Source organism: Mobula birostris, chromosome 7 (assembly GCF_030028105.1).
Source record: "Mobula birostris isolate sMobBir1 chromosome 7, sMobBir1.hap1, whole genome shotgun sequence".
Lineage (NCBI taxonomy): Eukaryota > Metazoa > Chordata > Chondrichthyes > Myliobatiformes > Myliobatidae > Mobula > Mobula birostris.
Window position 1 is genome coordinate 55,249,038 of NC_092376.1, and position 20,639 is coordinate 55,269,676.

General features: G+C 42.5%; 1 protein-coding gene across 1 annotated transcript in view; it reads left to right on the top strand.

Moving 5' to 3' along the window:
* The window catches only part of st6gal2a (ST6 beta-galactosamide alpha-2,6-sialyltranferase 2a), a 61,695-nt gene that overhangs the window by 32,197 nt on the left and 8,859 nt on the right, over positions 1-20,639 (top strand). The window contains exons 4-5 of the mRNA XM_072263198.1: positions 380-481; positions 14,954-15,128. Coding sequence (XP_072119299.1) covers positions 380-481; positions 14,954-15,128 — 277 coding nt within the window. The remainder of the gene's footprint in view (positions 1-379; positions 482-14,953; positions 15,129-20,639) is intronic.

Below are 20,639 nucleotides of genomic sequence, written 5' to 3' on the forward strand. Positions count from 1 at the left end.
ATTAAACAAGATTGCTTAATTTCTTTTCACTATTTCATGTTGTATTTGAGGAATTTGACTTACCACTTCAATTGCTCTGGTTACGTTATGTATATGAAGTTATACTACTTTAGCCAGAGGGTGGTGAGTCTGTGGAATTCATTGCAACAGATGGCTGTACAGGCCAAGTCGTTGTATATATTTAAGGCAGAAGCGAACAGGTTCTTGATTAATCAGGGCATCAAAAGTTACAGGGAGAATGGGTTTGAGAGGGATAATAAGTCAGCCATGATGGAATGGTGGAATAGAATCAATGGGCTGAATGGCCCAATTCTGCCCCGGTGTCTTATGGTCTTATTACTTGAAGTTTTTAAAATGGTTTCTATTTCCTTATTTTTAGATTCTTGTTAACCCGGAGCACAAGTTTAATAATAGCACTCTATTCAAGAATGTGGTTCTGGTGGCCTGGGATCCTGCACCTTACTCAATAAACTTGCTGAAGGTAAGAGGGACAAATGGAATTTTTTGTGCTGGATATTTAATCAGTGGAATAATTTACATTAGTGGAAATTTTGAAAGTGAAGTTAAAGCACACGAGTGTCAATATATAATGTGGCCAGCACAACTGACCAAGGATGATCATTGTGTCACCTTAGTTCGGTTCTAACACATCCACCTCTGTGCTGGACAGGTTTAGATTTGAGGCCCAGTCCTGAAACAATAATAATTTGGTAAAGCTGTTTTCAGTTGAGATGTTAAACCAGCCCTTTTATTGCTTTCCCCATTTTATGTTTCAAAAAATCTGACCAAGCAACTTGAAGAGAAGCAAGGTCTTGGCTCTCCATCCGAACTATATCTATCCTTGATTTACTGATCATATACTTCATTACTATTCATGACGATTAGAAATGTACAAATGGTTTCCCTTAGTTATATTTGCCTACATTTAAAGATGATTTGTCAACTTAATGTGCTTTGGAACACATTGAGAATATATAAATACGAGGCCATTAATTCACAGAGCAGGGCTAAGTTGTCTGAAGAAATCCGATGATCAATGTAATCATTTTGAGCTGCAGACTCACCATTAGCGGATTTGCTGTTTATTATTAATTCTCCTCAGCATTCTCTATGATATTGGAGAGCAACAATGGAGTGCTACACAAATTAGCATCAGCCTACACATCTGACAAGGCAACATCCCACACAAATTACACCCAGCAACAGCGTTCAACCTTGTTGGTGAATATAGATATGCACATTTTTATTACAGGAATTTATCATGAAGTACCCAAGGAATTATTTTCCAAGACTAGGTTAAGAGATATTGTAAACAAGGAATAATACAATGAGAGAACAGGGTTTGATAATTAAAATAGTTCAAGAAGGAAAATGATGATTATATAGAACACAGGTGAAGATAAACATTGTAATGAATAAAATAAGATGTATACAAAATATATTAATGAATCAGCTTTCAGAAGAAGATCCAAGACACAAAACAGTTATCTGTAATTATTTTTAATTGGGTCCCCTTCAAATTAACCCCGCATCTCCATTCCGGAAAGTATAATTCCTCAATTACTATATTTATTTTTTGTTTCATTTAACATTTAATTTGTATCATATTTTCTCACATGGCAGTACCTTTACCAGGGTGAGAACCCAGCTGTTCAAAAAGATCCCTCAGCATTACTTTTGCCAGGGCAATTAGAGATGGCAAAATTGTTGGCTTTTTACACCAACATCCCAAAATATGGATCAGTGCAAGAAAACTTGATGCCCATTGTCCTTGCAGGAGGGTGTAATATTTTGGAGGCAGTTAGAGAAGCATTCTTAAACTAGCAAACATGAGGGGATCATGAAAGGATGAGAATGAGGCTGTGGACTCACTTTTCCAAATACTATTTGCTTACTTTTATTGTTTGCACAATTTGTTTCTTTTCTGCATGTTGGGTGTCTGACTGCTTTCTCTTTTAATGGGTTCTGTTGGGTTTCTTTTCTTGTGTGACTGCCTGCAAGGAGATGAATCTCGAAGTTGAATACAGGTTTCCCCCGCCATCCGAAGGTGGAGCGTTCCTATGAAACAGTTCGTAAGCCAGAATGTCGTAAAGCGAAGAAGCAATTACCATTTATTTATATGGGTAAAATTTGTGAGTGTTCGCAGACCCAAAAATAACATAGAACATAGTACAGCACAGTACAGGCCCTTTGGCCCATCATGTTGTGCCGACCCTCAAACCCTGCCTCCCATATAAGCCCCCAACTCAAATTCCTCCATATACCTGTCCAGTAGTCTCTTAAACTTCACTAGTGTATCTGCCTCCACCACTGACTCAGGCAGTGCGTTCCATGCACCAACCACTCTCTGAGTAAAAAACCTTCCTCTAATATCCCCCTTGAACTTCCCACCCCTTACCTTAAAGCCATGTCCCATACCGTTCCCATCATTGCAGCGAAAATCTTACGTAGTTGCCTCACGTTCAGTTCCTGGACGACTTCACCTTCGGTCCGTTTGCTACTGTATTCAGTTTCGATTGTTATCCTTTCCTCTTGCAATTGCATCAGCTCTTCATCTATCAGTTCCTGGTCATGAGATGCCAAAACCTGTTCAACATCATTTTCATCAACTTCCACAAGCTAAATTCACCTTGTACTTACTTCGTTCACCACGATCGAAATGCTTAATTATGTCTAGTTTTACACTAAGTGTAACACCCTTACGAGCTCTTTTAGGCTTTTGCGATACCATAGAACTCATCTTGCTAACGGCTGCTCACGGGCACGTGTTTAAGCAATGCTGGCTAGAATGCTGTTCCGAATCCGGGGGAGAGCGGCTGCTCGGGGCGTGCGCTGATTTTTTTCGTGCGCTGCTTTTTCCATGCACTGCCTTTTTACGTAACAGTGAAAACACCTTCTGTTAGCGAAAACAGGTAACTAATGTAGGTCTTTCGTAACAGTGAAGTTTGGTAAAGCGAACGTTCGAAAAGCAGGGGACACCTGTATAGTATACGTACTTCGCTAATACTTGAATTTTGAAAGATGCTTTTAAATAAGTGAATGGATTTGTGAGGCATGAATATGAGAATGAAATCCAGGATCAGCAGATATAGGGAGGAGGAGAAGATGGCGGCACGACGCAGCTTGCGCGGCCACTCCGGTGAATGATATCTGTAATCTGTCAAGTAGGGTGCTGTGCACAATTCTGATTTGATGGAGACAGACATGAGAGAATGGAGGAACATCTGGAGAAACTTCTGAAATCCCTTTTTCGCTGCCGCTGCTACTGTGTGATCCAGAATCTCCGGAGGGGAAGGCCCTGAATCCTCGGCTTTGCTTGTTGCTCGGCGGCCGGGATGGGGTCAAAGCGCTCAGCAGAGATGGTGCTCGGTGTCGAAGGGCTGGTCGGAGGCTCGAAGTTTTCGGATGGACTCAGAGTCGGCTGGGGTCAGGTGCTTTCAATGCATCGACAGTTGTTGGTGCCTGGAGGTTTATGGCAGAGAGAGGTTCTCCCTTCTATCACCTGCTATCAGGGACTATCGGGAGTTGAGTGGAACTTTGAGACTTTTTTTTACCGTTCCCATGGTCTGCTCTTTATCAAATTATGGTATTGCTTTGCACTGCTGTAACTATATGTTATAATTATGTGGTCTTGTCAGTGTAAGTCTTTGGTTTGTCCTTCTTTTTGTGATATCACTCCGGAGAAACACTGTATCATTTCTTAATGCATGCATGCATTTCTAAATGACAATAAACGAGGACTGAGTGTCCTCATAATCTAAAAAAAAGAACACGTGTGGTCCCATCCACATGCTCATTCCGTTCTAAATCATGCATCACTCTGACCTGGAAATGTTGCACGTGCTTCCTCATTGCTGGGCTGAAGTCCTGGAATTCCTAAGAAACAGCACCAGATTCAATGAGAAAAGCAAAGAGAAGCAGTGTCAAGCATACCCAAAGATAAGGTGAAGCTACCACACAGAATTGCCTGTAGCTACATAACAACACTTTCCCTATAAGAATTTGTATACATGCTAATATCCTATTTGTCATATACAACTGTCAAACCCATTTCCCAGCATGCTACTGTTCCCCACTTACCATCAACATCTATGTGTGTGGTGTCTGTGCTACAAACATCTCAAGAGGCTAGTTTCATATATGGAAATTTGCTCTTGTATAATCTGGAGGGATGGAAAATATGCACTACTTAATACCACTACTTAACCTCTCAAGTGGCCCTTATAAAGCAAACAAGGCTCCCGTTTGTAAAATTGAAATAAGCATATCTGATGCCAAGCTACTAAAAGGTCCAGATAACGATTCAGGATTAGTCATTGGTGCTTGCTGTTGCATCTGGTAATGTAACTGCAGATTGTCTCAGCTCATGGAATTGGTCAGTGTCTAGAGTATGAAGTAATTGAAATCCTAAAAGTTTGTTCATGTTTAAAATGCCATTACTTTGTGTTAATTAATTATTTCTGTTCTCTACTGATGACTTCACCCAGTTATCCTGTTCTTCCCTGGCCTGTACACAGTGTATGAACAGCTCAGCCAATCTGATTTTCTTTCTTTTTACTGGCTGTGTTGTGTTTGTATCAATCTGTTCATGACTGGATGTGGTAGGACTGCAAAGATTAGATCCGATCATAATTGAGAGATTGCTTAGCTCTGTCAATTGCATATTGTTAATGTTGCTTGTTCGGCATGCCATTCGTCCTGCTTTGTGACTTCACCAGGTTGATCCCTCATTCCTGGCTTGCCCTCCTGCATTTTTCATTCATCTAGGCCTAATCCCCTGCTTTTGAGGATGATAATAGAGAAGGGGATGTGTTGGATCATACGATTACAGATAGTAGTTGAGTACAATTCTGCTGCTAATGGCCTACAGTACCTTGTGGAAGGCCAATCCTAAGAAGTATATCCACCATGTTATCTATTTGTGGTCTTAGGCCTCCGTTAGTCAGCATCAACCATGGATGTTGCATCTTAGCTGTCTAGATACACAAGCCAGGGCAGTGCAATAGGGAAAGCAAGCTGTTGCCCATGTAGCAAGCTCGCCCTCTCCAAGCATCCGGTGAGCCCAAAGGAATGCCAGAGACTGATGCACTTTGGCACCAGCAGCATTGCAGGAGTTGCTAGTCAGTTTTGAACTCAACTGCCTGAGGGACTCCAGCTTCAGATTTTTCCCTTGAGGTTTACTCCTAAAGCCATCCCCATGAATGAGTAGAGCTACAAGGCGGTGGAAGTTTGAGAATAGAGTTTTCCTTCTGGATGAGTTGCCAACCATGGCTGGTGAGCCCCATCTACCCGGTGACTGGTTTTAAGGTGCTAGTAACCTGCCTATGCCCCTTCTCCTGTCAGTAAAAACGGTTCCGCCAGGTTTAGTAGCTAAGCCGCACCTGAAAGCCCGGAGCTGGACTTGGTTGTCAGAGGCTATGCAAATCATCAGTGTTTGAATTGACTGTAACCTTGGATCAGCTGTCACTGGTTGGTAGAGGAAAAGACTAACCCTTTATCTCTTGGCAACCAGGTCCACTATCCTGATCAAACACAGTTCCTTCACAGCATGCAGAGACTTGTTTCCAACAAGAGTTGATGATCATTTTGACTGTGGTCTTTCTTTTAATTAGGTAGCTGTCCAGCTGGGTACTGAAGATTGGACTTCAGAAAGCTTAACTTGACTGAATAACGAACACGTTAAATCTTGGCAAAGCTAATGAAAAGCAAATCTAACCACCATGTGGAATTTACAAACATAGTGCTGTCAATAAAAGAAAATCAATTTTGTAGACACAAAATACTCTGCAGATGCTGGGGTCAAAGCAACAATCACAACACGCTGGAGGAACTCAGCAGGTCGGGCAGCATCCGTGGAAACAATCAGTCAACATTTTGGGCCAGAACCCTTCGTCAGGACTGTAGAGGGAAGGGGCAGAGGCCCTATAAAGAAGGTGGGGGAAGGGTGGGAAGGAGAAGGCTGGTAGGTTTAAGGTGAAAAACCAGTAAGGGGAAAGATAAAGGGGTGGGGGAAGGGAAGCAGGGAGGTGATGGGCAGGAAAGGTGAAGAAGGAATAGGGGAAAACACAATGGGTAGTAGAAGGAGGCGGAACCATAAGGGAGGTGATAGGCAGCTGGGGGAGGGGCAGAATGAAATAGGGATAGGGGAAGGGAGGGGGAGGGAATTACGGGAAGTTGGAGAATTCTACGTTCATAACAAGAGGCTGGAGACTCCCTAGACGGTATATGAAATGTTGCTCCTCCAACCTGAGTTTGGCCTCATCATGGCAGTAGAGGAGGCCATGTATGGACATATCCGAATGGGAATGGGAAGCAGAGTTGAAGTGGGTGGCAACCGGGAGATCCTGTCTGTTGTGGCGGACGGAGCAGAGGTGCTCGACGAAGCAGTCCCCCAATCTGCGTCGGGTTTCACCGATGTAGAGGAGGCTGCTCCGGGAGCACCTGATGCAATAGATGACCCCAACAGACTCTCAAGTGAAGTGTTGCCTCACCTGGAAGGACTGTTTGGGGCCCTGAGTGGTGGCAAGAGGGGAGGTGTAGGGACAGGTGTAGCACTTACACTAACAGGGTAAGTGCCAGGTGGGAGATCCATGGGGAGGGACGTGTGGATCAGGAAGTCGCGGAGGGACTGATCCCTGTGGAAAGCAGAGAGGGGTGGAGAGGGGAAGATGTGCTTAGTGGTGGGGTCCTGTTGAAGGTGGCGGAAGTTGCGGAGGATAATGTGCTGGATCCGGAGGCTGGTGGGGTGGTAGGTGATGACAAGGGGAACTCTGTTCCTGTTGTGGTGGCGGGAGGATGGGGTGAGGGCCGAAGTGCGGAAAATGGAGGAGATGCGGGTGAGGGCATCATTGATGACAACAGAAGGGAAACCACGATCGATGACGGCAGAAGGGAAACCACGATCAATTTTGTAGATTTTGTTAAACTGCTAAATATCTTATTATCTGTACCTGGTTTAGAATGACATAAACATTCATTTTGCAATAATGGCATATGACCATCAATACTGCTTATCTTTTTGAAATCTTTTATAATCCGGTTCTGTAGATTTTATATATTTCAGAAAATTTTGTTTCTGATTTCTAACAAATTAGCTTAAAATTCTAATGCATTTGCATTTTAATATTAAATGATTTTATCAATAGAACTGTGGGGGGGGGGGGTGCGGGGAGCTACTGCACAGGACCGAAAGAAGCTGAAGAGGGTTATAAATTTAGTTGGCTCCATCTTAGGTACCAGCCTACGAAGTACCCAGGACATCTTTAAGGAGCAGTGTCTCAGAAAGGCAGCGTCCACTATTAAGGACCTTCACCACCCAGGGCTGCCCTTTTCTCACTGTTACCATCAGATACAGAAGTCTGAAGGCACACACTCGGTGATTCAGGAACAGCTTCTTCCCCTCTGCCATCCGATTCCTAAATGGACTTTGAAACTTTGGACACTACCTCACTTTTTTTAATATACAGTATTTCTGTTTTTTGCACGATTTTAAATCTATTCAATATACATATTCTGTAATTGATTTACTTACTATTATTATTTTATTTTGTTTTTTCTTCTATATTATGTACAGCAATAAACTGCTGCTGCTAAGTTAACAAATTTCATGACACATGCCAGTGATAAAAAACATTATTCTAATTCTGATTAGATTGATTTATATTATCAATATATTTTGAAACTTTAAAGTTGTGATCATTCTACCATTTTAATAGATAAGTCATTCATCTTCCAGGTCTGTTGTTTGTATGAAGGCAACTTGTACATGTAGAAGTGATATTTATGTTAATAAATGTTGATTTTGAGTTGTGATACCAGGATTTCCAATCAGCGAGGAGACGCTTGACTAATTCCCGTCATTCACACTTTTGTCTGTTGAATCAAAGTAAAAACCAGAATTTTATTGGCAAGCCTGTATGTAGCAGCAAGGTCTGAGAAATTGCCAGCTCATAGATTTAATGCAAAGCTCTCAATTGCAAATCCAGCCTTGTTACTACCGGATATCTTTTCTGTTTAATCGTCTTTGAAATGGTTTGTGCATTTTATAATACTTTGTGTTGGGGTCCTCTCCCCTTCACTTCATTGTTTAACCTCTTGATTTCAGTAGAGGTTGCTGTGGAGGCATTATTTTTACCACTATCCTTAGATTATTTAGAGTGTTCTTACACTATTCTTAGAGTGAAACAGGTCAAAAGCTTTAAGTTCCTCGGGGTCAATATCACAAATGACCTGACTGGGTCCAACCAAGCAGAGTCCACTGCCAAGAAGGCCCACCAGCGCCTTTACTTCCTGAGAAAACTAAAGAAATTTGGCCTGTCCCTTGTGTACATACATCTATTGATGCTTCTGGACACATCTTCAGTGATGTTCCTGGAATCATCCGGTGTTTTGGGTGTTTCAACATCATATGTCCAGGTGGCTAGCTACTTATGACTCCATGGCTCCCCTCTTTTGAGCCACAGCCATCTTGAGGCCCTCTCTGTCGCATCGGTGGTACTGCGGATGGCTCTCCTCTTCCTCTCTCCCTCGATGCCCAAAATGCTGAAGGCTCTAACTAAAGAACGGGCTATGAATCGCCTACAACCAACCTCCAATGGGAGACACCTCGCTCTCCATCCAGCCTGCTGACAGCTGCTGACCAGTCCTGCGTACTTGGAGAGCTTCCTTTCAAAGGCCTCCTCCAAGCTATCTTCCCATGAGACTGTCAGCTCCAGCAGCACCACCTGCTTAGTAGACTCAGACACTAGGACAATGTCTGGTCGCAGGGTGGTGGCTGCGATATGGTTGGGGAACTTCAGCTGCCCCTTGAGGTCCACCAACAGCTGCCAGTCCCTTGCAGAGGTCAGAGTGCCTGCAGATGTTCTTTTGGCAGGTATTGGCTGCTCCCCAGCTCTGACAAAGGCAATGGTCTGCTTGGAGGGTCGGGACCGCTTCGCCCACTCAACTCCTGCGCTGACGGCTTCAGTGATGGTCTTCAGGACCTGATCATGCCTCCACCTGTACTGTCCCTCACCAAGTGCCCTTGCACAGCCACTGAGGATGTGCTCCAGGGTTCCTCGCTTGGTGCCTTGCCCCATGTGTGCAAGTTTGATGGGCTTGGAAGCACATCGTACACTGCCTGGATGAGAAATTGGATGCGGTGTGGTTCGGCTTTCCAAAGATCAGCCCAGGTCACTTTCCTCTCAACCGCATTCTCCCATCTTGTCCAAGCTCCCTGTTGCTTCATTCCCACCGCCTTGCAGGTTCTCGTCTCCTCCACTACTGCTCTCACCTCCTCCTGAACTAGACGACACCTTTCCTTCCCTCTGGTGTCCATTTGAGGAGTTGGAAAGGATCCTAGCCCAGCTCGGCCTCGTGCAACCACTCCCACCAACCTCCTGTGACGCAGCCTTGCCTCTGCCTCCTGAACAGCTTTCTCTGCCCTCCACTTCCTGCCAGTACTTACTTGGATCCCTGCTCCAGCCACCTTCGGGTCACTTGAGTCCCTATACTGTAGCACTACTCTGGCTCTTGTTACCTTGAATTCTTCCTCCAAGGATTTGAAGGGCAGCTGCAGTTTGTTGTGGTGTCCATAGAGTGCGATGCTGCTCAGGCTCTTTGGCAGCCCCAGTCATCTCCTGAGGTGGTTGCTAACCCTCCTCTCTAAGGTTTCGACTGTCAAGATCGGAACTGCATAGACGAGGAGGGGGCCACAGGATTCTGGGAAGAATGCCATGCTGATATACTCAGGCTTTAAACTTCCCAGGTAGGCCAGACTTGTCCACAGATTTCAGCCAGCCATCCAATTTGGTACAGGTTGCCTGAATGGATGTTGCGTCCCTTAAAGAGCTGTCAAAAACTTTCCCTAAACTCTTGACTGGCTTTTCTGTGATGGTTGGGATGGCTGTGCCTGCGATGCTGAACCGGAACTTGTTCTCCACCTTCCCTTTCCTCAGCACCATCAATCTTGATTTGGCAGGTTTGAAACGCATCCGGGCCCACTCCACCAGCTTTTCGAGCCCTTGCAGAATCCTCCAGCAGCCTGGGACTGATTCTGTGGTGACTGTGAGGTCATCCATGAATGCCCTGATAGGTGGTTGCAATTGAGCGGAATTCATTCTGGGCCCTCTGCACTCTGGTTCAGCAGACTTAATGAGCATGTTCATGGCTAGGGAGAACAGTGTCACTGAGATAGTGCACCCTGTGATGATGCCAACCTCCACCTTGTGCCGGGTTGATGTAATTGCTCCTGAAGAGACCCTCATCCTGAAGTCGCTGTAATAATCAGGGATAAGGTCTCTGATTCTGCTGGGGACGTGATATTTGGTCAGTGTGAGCTGTACCAGCTTGTGCGGAATGGAGCCATATGCATTCGCCAGGTCGAGCCACAGCACTGACAGGTTGCCCTTGTTCTCTCTGGCCTCCCTGATGAGCTGTGTCACCACACCGATGTGCTCCAGACAGCCCGGCATCCCTGAAATGCCACCCTTCTGGACTGATGTATCAATATAGGTGTTCTTTGCTAGGTAGGTGCACAGCCGGTTAGAAACTGCACTGAAGAAGATCTTCGCCTCGACACACAGCAGGGAGATGATGTGTAACTGATCTATCCGGGTGGCATTTTCCTCCTTCGAGATCCACACCCCTTCAGCCACTCTCCACTGTTGTGGGATCTTCCCCCTTCTCCAGAAGATTCTCAGGATCTTCCACAGACACAGCAGGAGTTTGGGACAGTTCTTGTACACTTTGTACGAGGTGTTGCTTGGTCCTGGAGCCGAGCTTGCCCTTGCTTTGCGGACGACCTCTCTGACTTCCTTTAGTTGCAGCTCTGACATGTCGAACTGCACATCCGGTTCAGGTGGGTCTATTAGGATGTCGCACTCTCCCAACTCCTGCTCTCTTTCAGGATCATTATATATCTTCTTCAGATGTTGGTCTATGTCTTCCTGCGAACAGGGCAGTATCCCACTGCGCTTCTCCCCCAGCAACTCCTTGGTGAACTTGAAGCGGTTGGCGATAAAGGCAGCACGTTTTCGAGCCCTTTCACGACGCCGCCACCGATGCCACTCTGCCCGGCGGAGGACCCTGATCTTCTTTCCTAGTATGCACATCAGCTGGCCAAGCCAATGCGCTCCTCTTCTCCTGCCTCCTTGTATTGGGACTTCAGCGCTTTCATCTCCTGCCTGATGTTGTGGATCCTCGATGCTCTTTGGTTCTTCGAGTAAGATGTTTTGGAGCCTTCGTTCTCCTCTTCTCCAAACCGTTCAGCTGCGATACTAACAATAATTGTTGTCATGGCTTGCAGCTTCCTATCAACCACTCCCTTCACCGTTGCCTCCAGAATCTGGTTAACATCTTCATCAAACTGCTTCCACAGTGAAGTCATGTTAGCTGCAGGCCATTTGATTCGCCTCCTGTTAGACTTCATGTTCGAGGGATTAGTTTGCAATACTTGGAAGTTCCAGGCGCTATGGGGTGATTCCGGGCCTGGCCCCTCCTTCGTCTCACCAGGTTGGACACCTGCACATTGTGCTGCTCCTGCTCCCGCCAAACACTTCATCCTCGCTTGGTGGATCTTCAAGCCGCGATCCCCCTAAAACACTCACTAATTTTTATAGATGCACTGTAGAAAGCATTCTTCTAGGGTGCATCACAACCTGGTATGGAAGTTGTCCTGTCCAAGACCAAAAGAAGCTGCAGAAGATTGTGAACACGGCGCAGCACATCACACAAACTAATTTTCCGTCCTTGGACTCACTTTACACCGCACGCTGTCGGAGCAGTGCTGCCAGGATAATGAAGGACACAACCCACCCAGCCAACACACGACTCGTATAGCCAGATTTGGGAACAGCTTCTTTCCAACTGTGATAAGACTGCTGAACGGATCCTGACCCAGATCTGGGCCGTACCCTCCAAATATCTGGACCCGCCTCTCGGTTTTTTTGCATACCTTACTTTCCATTTTCTATTTTCTATTAATGATTTATAATTAAAATTTTTGATATTTACTATTGATTTGTACTCCAGGGAGTGGGAAGTGCAGAATCAAATATCGCTGTGATGATTATACACTCTAGTATCAATTGTTTGGTGACAATAAAGTATAAATTATTATTTTTCTTTACTCAGGCAACATATGTTTTTCAGTTTCAATAGTTTTTATATTTTTATTATAATTTCCTGCATTTTTTACTGTTTCCTGTATTATCTTTGAGACTGTCCAATTTATGTTGCTCGCAGTATCTTCCTTTCCCCTCCTTCATCCTATTATCTGCTGAAAACATGGTAATTGAGTTTATATCCATTAGGCCCAACAAACTGCGGCTCTGCCTCAGGAGAACCATGGTTGGTGAGGATGGAATTCCTGAATTCCATCTGTTTGGCAGATGGTATCTGTTCATTTTTTCATGATCTGCTGCAACAAGTTGCATTCTGAATTAAACATCCCCCTGGTGCATTTAATTTGCATACTGTATTTACATTGCCGTGATGAAAAGCAATCTCACCAGAAATCCTGTTTCAGGGTGAAATTGAATCAGACTTAAAACTTTCTTCCCCTTAAATAAGGACGTACCCAAAATGCAAAAATAACTAAAAATGTGTCATTTGCACATCATCAGGTGGTGTTGGTTGTTAACACAAATGACTCATTTCACTGTATTTTTCGATGTACATGTCATAAATGAAAGAATCTGAACCTGACACTTAAACTGCTGCTTAAAAGCATGCTACCCTGATGGTGAACAATAAATGTGGGTGAACAGACAAAATGTCAGCCAGGTTCTATCAACAGAATCTTTAACATTAGCACAATCTTTTCCTGAACGTTACAAATCAATGTCTCTTAAAAATTCACCTTGTGCCCATTTTCCCCCTGCTTATTCAAAACTAAAAAAAGGTGTCAGGAAACTCCTTGGCCAAAAAAAAAATCTGCTGAATCTTTTCTGCTTATTGAACCTACACTGGTTTAAGCTGGTACTACTGATCTCAGCGACTTCTGCTGATGGTTAATGAAACAAGGGTAACAACCAGATGCTACTTTAGTCACTCTTTTTCTGGCAAATGATGATCACAAGCAAATAGTCTGTAACTTCCTTTTGGACTTTGGGCTGCGGCAGAGCCCGGGCGATGTGAGGCAGCTGAGAGTGAGGAAGGCCCGAGTTTCGATCGATTTAAGCACCAGGCCAAATTGGAAAGGTTGGGAACAGGCTGAATCGAGACAGCAGAGTCTAGGCCCCAGTGTGTATCGAAGCCACTGTTTGGTGATGATTTAGGCGCTGGTCCTGACTGAAGGGGTCAGGGTGTCAGGACCATAGGCGAGGGTTGGGTTGGTTCAGCTCGCTGCTCCATTCTGTGCTGAACTAAGGGTCTGTGGACAGATTGTTTTTGTGGACTTAAGTTCAGAAAGCTATTTGCTTCTATTCTTTATTTGCGTGATTTTTTTCTCTCTCAGCATATTCACAATTTGGCAGTCATTTTTTTTAACTGGGCTGTTTTGGGTTTCTTTGTTTCAGGCTGCCTATAAGGAGACAAATCTCAGGGTTGTATAATGTATATGTACTTTGACTGTAAATGTATTGTAAACTTTGAACTAGATTACAGCAAGGCCATTATTTACTACCTAGGCCTTTAGACGTTAGCCATTCATCAGTGCTGCACAATGTGGAAACTGTTGTGGAGCCAAGAGATGTACCAGCTCTTTCTGCCACTGTGTCCTCACCAAACATTAGTATCCATCAACACTAAATTGTCTTACCAGCACTTGGACTGTACTCTTGACAGTTCACGTTGGGGCATCACCATCGCCTCGTGGTTAGTGCATTGCTCTTACTGCTTGGAGTGTTCTGGAGTTTGGAGTTCAATTCCTGCACCGTCTGTAAAGAGTTTGTATGTTCTCCCAGTGACCACGTGGGTTTCCTCCAGGTGCTCCGGTTTCCTCCCAAAGTAGATAAATTGGTCTTTGTAAATTGTCCTGTGATTAGGCTGGCATTAAATAGGTGGGTTGCTGGCCATTGTGGTTTGTTGGATAGGAACTGCATTCTATCTCTAAATAACTAAATAACTGCTCGTCTAGATGCTTATGAAATATTGTCCTCTGTAATCCCTTGTGGATGGAAACTAATAAATCTACTAGTAATGTCATTTTTGGGATAGATGTGTTTATATAATGGTTACTACATACCTCCAGTAACTAAAGGGAAGTTGTGGTCCCAGTGGTGGGGTCCTAGGATGGGGGTTATGCCTCTCCTCACCCACTCCCCTCATTTCCAGCTAATTCGTTAACTTTGGATGGTCGAAGTCGGGAACGTGAAGGTTGACTGATGCTGCCATGTCCCAGACAATTCACCACAGACAAGCACGAGGAAATCTGCAGATGCTGGAAATTCAAGCAACACACACAAAAAATGCTGGTGAACGCAGCAGGCCAGGCAGCATCTATAGGAAGAGGTACAGTTGACGTTTCAGGCTGAAATGTGGACTGTACCTCTTCCTATAGACGCTGCCTGACTTGCTGCGTTCACCAGCATTTTTTGTGTGTGTCACCACAGACAAAGCCCTGTAATTGAAATAATGGTGGTGAAGCCTTCGCCCAGTGTTCGAGATTTGCATTGTTTATGAACCATGAGTGCATAGTAAACAATTGTAAAAGTTATATTGATAATGCACAGTGTATCCAAAGCTCACAAAACATTATTGATCAATTATTCAATAACATGCACACCACACAGATAGAGTGCGTCTCATGATAGAACTGCTGGATGATTCTCTTTGCCTGTTGTTCTACAATGGAGGATAAATTTTGCAAACTGCCACAGGAGCAGCACAAATGCCTGGTTATTTACAAAGCTCACTCAAATTTATTTCTTTACAATTCATGATAAATTAATAGAAAGAATAACTTCCTGTTTTGAACTGCAGCTGTGAAAATGAGCACTTTGGTCCCTTTTAATGCACACTCTATGTTCCACAGTGGTACAAGAAGCCGGATTACAACCTGTTCACACCCTATTTGCGATATCGAAGGAAGAACCCTGACCAGCCCTTCTATATTCTCCATCCAAAATTTGTCTGGCAGCTTTGGGATATAATCCAGGAAAACACTCAGGAAAAGATACAGCCAAACCCCCCCTCGTCTGGTTTCATTGGTAAGTCCACTTTTTCTCCTTTCCCAAAGCCTGCAAATCTGAAATAAAACGTGGGATGCTAGAAATAATCGACTGGTCTTTGTTGATAATCTTGTATTAGAAGTGAGTTCTGCTGAGAGATAATCAACCCAACAAATAATCATACTTGCTGCCTGCCCCGCTGAGAATCTACAGCATTTCCGTCTTATTAATTCTCTCCCTTCTGGTTTGTCACACTATTGATGCTAAGTATAAATTTTATGTGCCACTGGAAAATCTGTTTTTCAGAAATGATATTGCAAGTAAAATTTGATGAGGATTTTTTTTCTCTGTAAACTGAAAGAAACCAAAATTGGCAGGCCATGATGACTCATATCTTACAATTTTGAAAGAAGTTGGATAATATGAAAACCTCCAACCATGATTTATTAATATACAAGTCAATTGAAGAGATTGGACAGAATGATATGATACATTAATTAGCAATGGACCTGATAGTCTAGTTATGGCCAAACATTTATAATAATTCAAGATAACAGTATTTATAAATGTAAGGAGTGAGTCAGCAGGAATACGTGGTATTGTGTTTCAAGGTACTGAAGTAAATATTGAGTAATTAACATTTAAAGACATTTTAAAGATGTTTTTCAATAACAATATTCATAAAAAGCAAATCCCTTTACCAATATCATGTTCTCCATTTTGTGCACAGTTGGCTCCCACAGACAGCACAATAGTGATCTAATGACCAGCTTAGCTTTTATTGATGCTAAAATATTAGGCTTTGCAAGGCGGAAAGCTCCTGCTTTTATTTCAAATATTGCTCTGGTAGAGTTTTAAGTTTGAAAAGCAATTAAAAGAAATTACAATTGATCACTCAATTAAAAGAAATTGAAATTGATCATGCAATTAAAAATAATTTAAAGTTAATCATGATTTTAATCATACTTTAAAACAGCTGTAGCCAAATGGAGTCTACTTTGTACAAAACCAGCACTGCTATTTAACGTTATTAGATTCAGATCTCCTCTGTGAGCTTGTCCCTATCTTGTATATTTCTAGTTTTGTAACTCAGTATGGGAGAGGGTGGCGGTCTGATATAAAAGGCAATGATGGGGCATAAAGATTGTGCAACGTTTGTGAGGACGAGGCTGAGATGATGCAGTCCAAAGCTGACATTCCAGAATAGCTTGATGGTTTGTCGTCACCTAGAAACAACTGGAAAACTTTTTTTTTACTGTTTACTGAACCAAAGTTAGCCTTTTGGCAGGGAAGAGTAAAAGAACCGTTTGTCTAAAACATGAGAAGTTGCAGAGCTTTGCGTCTCAGTGGGATCTAGATGTCCTAATGGATGATTCACTGAATGTTGGTATGCAGCTGCAGCAAGTAATTAAGGAAGCTAGTAGAATGTTATTTCTTGATATGCAAATTGAACACAGAAGGAAGGTTATGCTTCAGTAAATCAGGAGCACTTCTAAATTCCATTCTGTCAACCTTGCTAGATAACGTGTTTATTTCAGGTATTGGTCTAATAAACCTGCATATTGCTTTGAGCATAATGCTAATAATTAAAAGGTGTTTATGAAACTGGCCACATTTGATTTAAATATTGAGATATGTAACAATAATTAAAATAAATAATTTACTCTTTTAAAATGCAATGCCTAGGAAAAGTACAGGCATTTTGCAGGCAAATTTGAAGTAACCCAATGATCGTAAATAAAATTGCAGCATTGTAGATTATCATCCAACTGAATTTTTAGAAAGAACAGCATTTTCTCCCAAGTATTTTCCTGAATATCAAGTAAATTTAATTATAAATGGAGTTAACACAGAATCAACTGAGAACAGTTCATACAGAATTTCCCACAGACTGTAAACTATATATCACATAGAACTATGGCCCCAACCAAACTTTTAGTTTTAAGAAGGGTTTAAAATATCACCAAGTGAATACTATTTAAGATCATAAGACATAGGAGTACGATTAGGCCAATCGGCCCATCAAGTCTGCTCCACCATTCAATCATGTCTGATTTATAATCACTCTCAACCCCATTCTTCTGCCTGCTCCCCTTAACATTTGACACCCTTACTAATCAAGAACCTATCAACCTCCATTTAAATACACCCAATGACCAAGCCTCCACAGCCATCTGTGGCAACAGATTCCACAGATTCGCCTCCCTCTGGCTAAAGAAATTCCTCTTCATCTCTGTTTTAACTGGATGTCCTTCTATTATGAGGCTGTGCCCTCTGGTGCTAGATTCCCCACTATAGGAAACAATCCCTCCACGTCCACTCTATTGAGGCCTTTCAATGAGATCCTCATTCTTCTAAACTCCAGTGAGTACAGGCCCAGAGCTACACACTCTTCTCATGTATTAACCCTTTCATTACCGGGATTATCCTCGTGAACCTCCCCGGAACCTTGCTAAAATACAGCACATCCTTTCTTAGATTAGAGGCCCAAAAATGCTCACAGTACTCCCAGTGCAATCTGGCTAATGCCTCATAAAGCCTCAGCATTACATCCTTGCATTAGTATTCTACTCCATTTGAAATAAATGCTAACTTTGCATTTGCCTTCCTTACCACCTTAAAATGGAACACAAAACTCAGTTGAAAACATTTCACCAAGTATGCTAGCTTTTGGGCAAGAAACAATGTTTCCTGAAGGTTCTAGCAAAAAAGAACAAAATAACCAAAATAAAATACATTTATGCATCAGCTGTTATATCTCATTCCTGAAGATTCTCAAGAGATAAATTATTTGAAAAGTTACACAAAGGATAAAAGCATTCAATGATTTAAAATGTTCCAACAGAATTGCACTACAATTAATTTTTGAAAGGACCTTTAAATACGATGTGCATGAAGCATTGTGATAGAACTCCTACTAAGAACATGTTCAAGTAGAATTGCAGTAATTTGCCTTGCTTATATTTAAGCACCAGCAATTAGTAGTGTCCTTTGTGTAATGCAGAGAAATACTGTCATTTTTCAGCTTCATCTTATCAATAGCCATTTCTTACCTATTTCATTTGTGATGTTACTCATTGAACATTTTACAAATTTTTGGAGTGCTGTAATGTAACTGAAGAAATTATATATAATTCCCACATTATATGTGATTTACATTTAAGCCAGTTGGGAACAAAACAGGCCCCTTATTCTCCTTGCTCTTCAGATTGAGCCCCTTACACTCTAATCACAGAAAATAATCAAGATTAGACCATAAAACATGGGAGCAGAATTAGGCCATTCAGCTCATCATGTCTGCTCCGCCATTCCATCATGGCGGATCCCCGATCCCACTCAACCCCACACTCCTGCCTTCCCGCCATATCCTTTGATACCCTGACTGATCAGGAAACAATCAACTTCCACCTTAAGTATACACACAGACTTTGACTCCGCCGCAGTCTGTGGCAGACCATTCCACAGATTTACTACTCTCTGGCTAAAAATATTCCTCCTCACCTCTGTTCTAAAGAGTCGCCCCTCAATTTTGAGGCTGTGCCCTCTAGCTCTGGATAGTCCCACCCAGAGGAAACATCCTCTCCCCATCCACCCTATCTAGTTCTTTCAATATTCGGTAGGTTTCAATGAGATCCCCCTGCATTCTTCTAAATTAATTAGAGCATCAAATCACTTTTACATTTCTTCTTTGCTCCAGCAAAAATGATTGCAGAATTGTATTAGTTCCATTCCCTGTTGTGATTCTTCTGAACATGTGCTTGACCTTTCTTCAAAAGTAATATGCTCCCAAGCTATTTACAGTGTTAGTATAACATAGTATCAGGATAGATTGAGACATCCCCACAACCACTTAAGGAACAACTCTGGTGCTCTCTAATATCTCCCTACTTCTATGATATGCTATATTATTGCAAGCAGTCTATGAAGTACATAATTCTTGCCCAACAATATTTAACAGCATGGAGATTACAGGATGTCGTTATTCTTTCTTTTGAAGAATTCCATCAAGTCTCTCTCTCCATCTCTCTTTGGCATGTTACACATGTCCTCCACATAAAGACTGACACAAAATAGTCATTCAAGGCCTTGGCCATTCCCACATTACCAAATATTAATTCCACCTTCTCATCTTCCAAGGGACCTATGTTAACTTTAGCCACCTTTTCTGATCTGTATGATTATAAAAACTCCGATCTGATTTTTAATCCAATTATCACATGCAATTTACGGCATATATTCAGTGTGTTTGTTCCTCTTTCTCAGTGCTTTTATTTATGCTAGAATAAATTTAAAAACACTTCTTTTTACAGTGGTGGATTATCTGATTTGTATTTATTAAGCCTACCATGCAATCACTGCTGCAGTAGTCACTGGAGTTGACAGCTTCCACAATTCCTTCATTATACAGGCAGCATATTGCACTTCTTTTCCCATCAACCACAATTCACATCCCCAAACTGACTTTTTTATTGGTCTTGTGTGAGATTCTGTGCAGCAAACTGCATCTTAGAAGTTTCTTAATATGGCATTTATGGTTATTTGGAAGCTGCCTGGTCATATGAAACCATTTAGATTACTGTCTGTGGTGCAGTTTTTCTCCATTTAATGACTCTGTACAATTGATGCGGGGGTGGTACATTCCAAGTGAGCATTGAATTCAGACAGCTGATTTATATTTTAAAATGGCTGGATCCCTTATTATTTTCTTCTACCCTCAGAAGAGCATTTTGTGGTAAGATAAACAGTAGCACAGTCAGTAAATTCTTGTTCCATTCAGCCTGAGTGTTCCTGAACTTTGCAGCATCAGTATCACTCTGAGAGGTTTACCAGATAAAAGTTCAGCACTTTTCCACTAGACATCACAGAAATATTTGAGATTTAGTAAGTGTTAATTATTTCCAAGCCATCTCTGGCACTGAGTATTTATTTTCACAATGGGTTGCGTGTTAGTTGCTCTTAGTGTGCAAGGATAAATAAATGCATTTTTAAAAAAAACACAAATATCACCCTTTTTGCCAGTCAGTGGCAAATTGTCAGAGTTCCACACTAGCACGTGCTGTCCACGTTTGTCTTATGTGGATTTCCTTGCAAAAATTTCCTTTCCAAACCTGTTTCAAAGTTTAATGAGGTGATGGTAGGGAGATGGTGGTAAATGCCATCCACAAAGCCACGAAAATTGATGTTTCCTTGACCTTTTTTGTAAACACTAGTAGTTGAAGAGTCTCCTGCTTAAATGCTGACAATGCTATGAGATACATACATACATTAGAGAAGCTAAATCCCTGAACCTACTCACCAGTTGTGGCCTGCAGCAACACACAAAATGCTGGAGGAACTCAGCAGGCCAGGCAGCATCTATGGAAAATAGTAGACAGTCAACGTCTTGGGCTGAGACCTTTTATCAGGACCGCAGAAAAAAAAAGATGAGAAGTCAGAGTAAGAAGGTAGGAAGAGGGAAGAAAGAAATACAAGGTAGTAGGTGATATGTGAAACTGGAAGGGGGGAGGGGGAAGTAAAGAGCTGGGAAGTCAATTGGCGAAAGAAATAAAG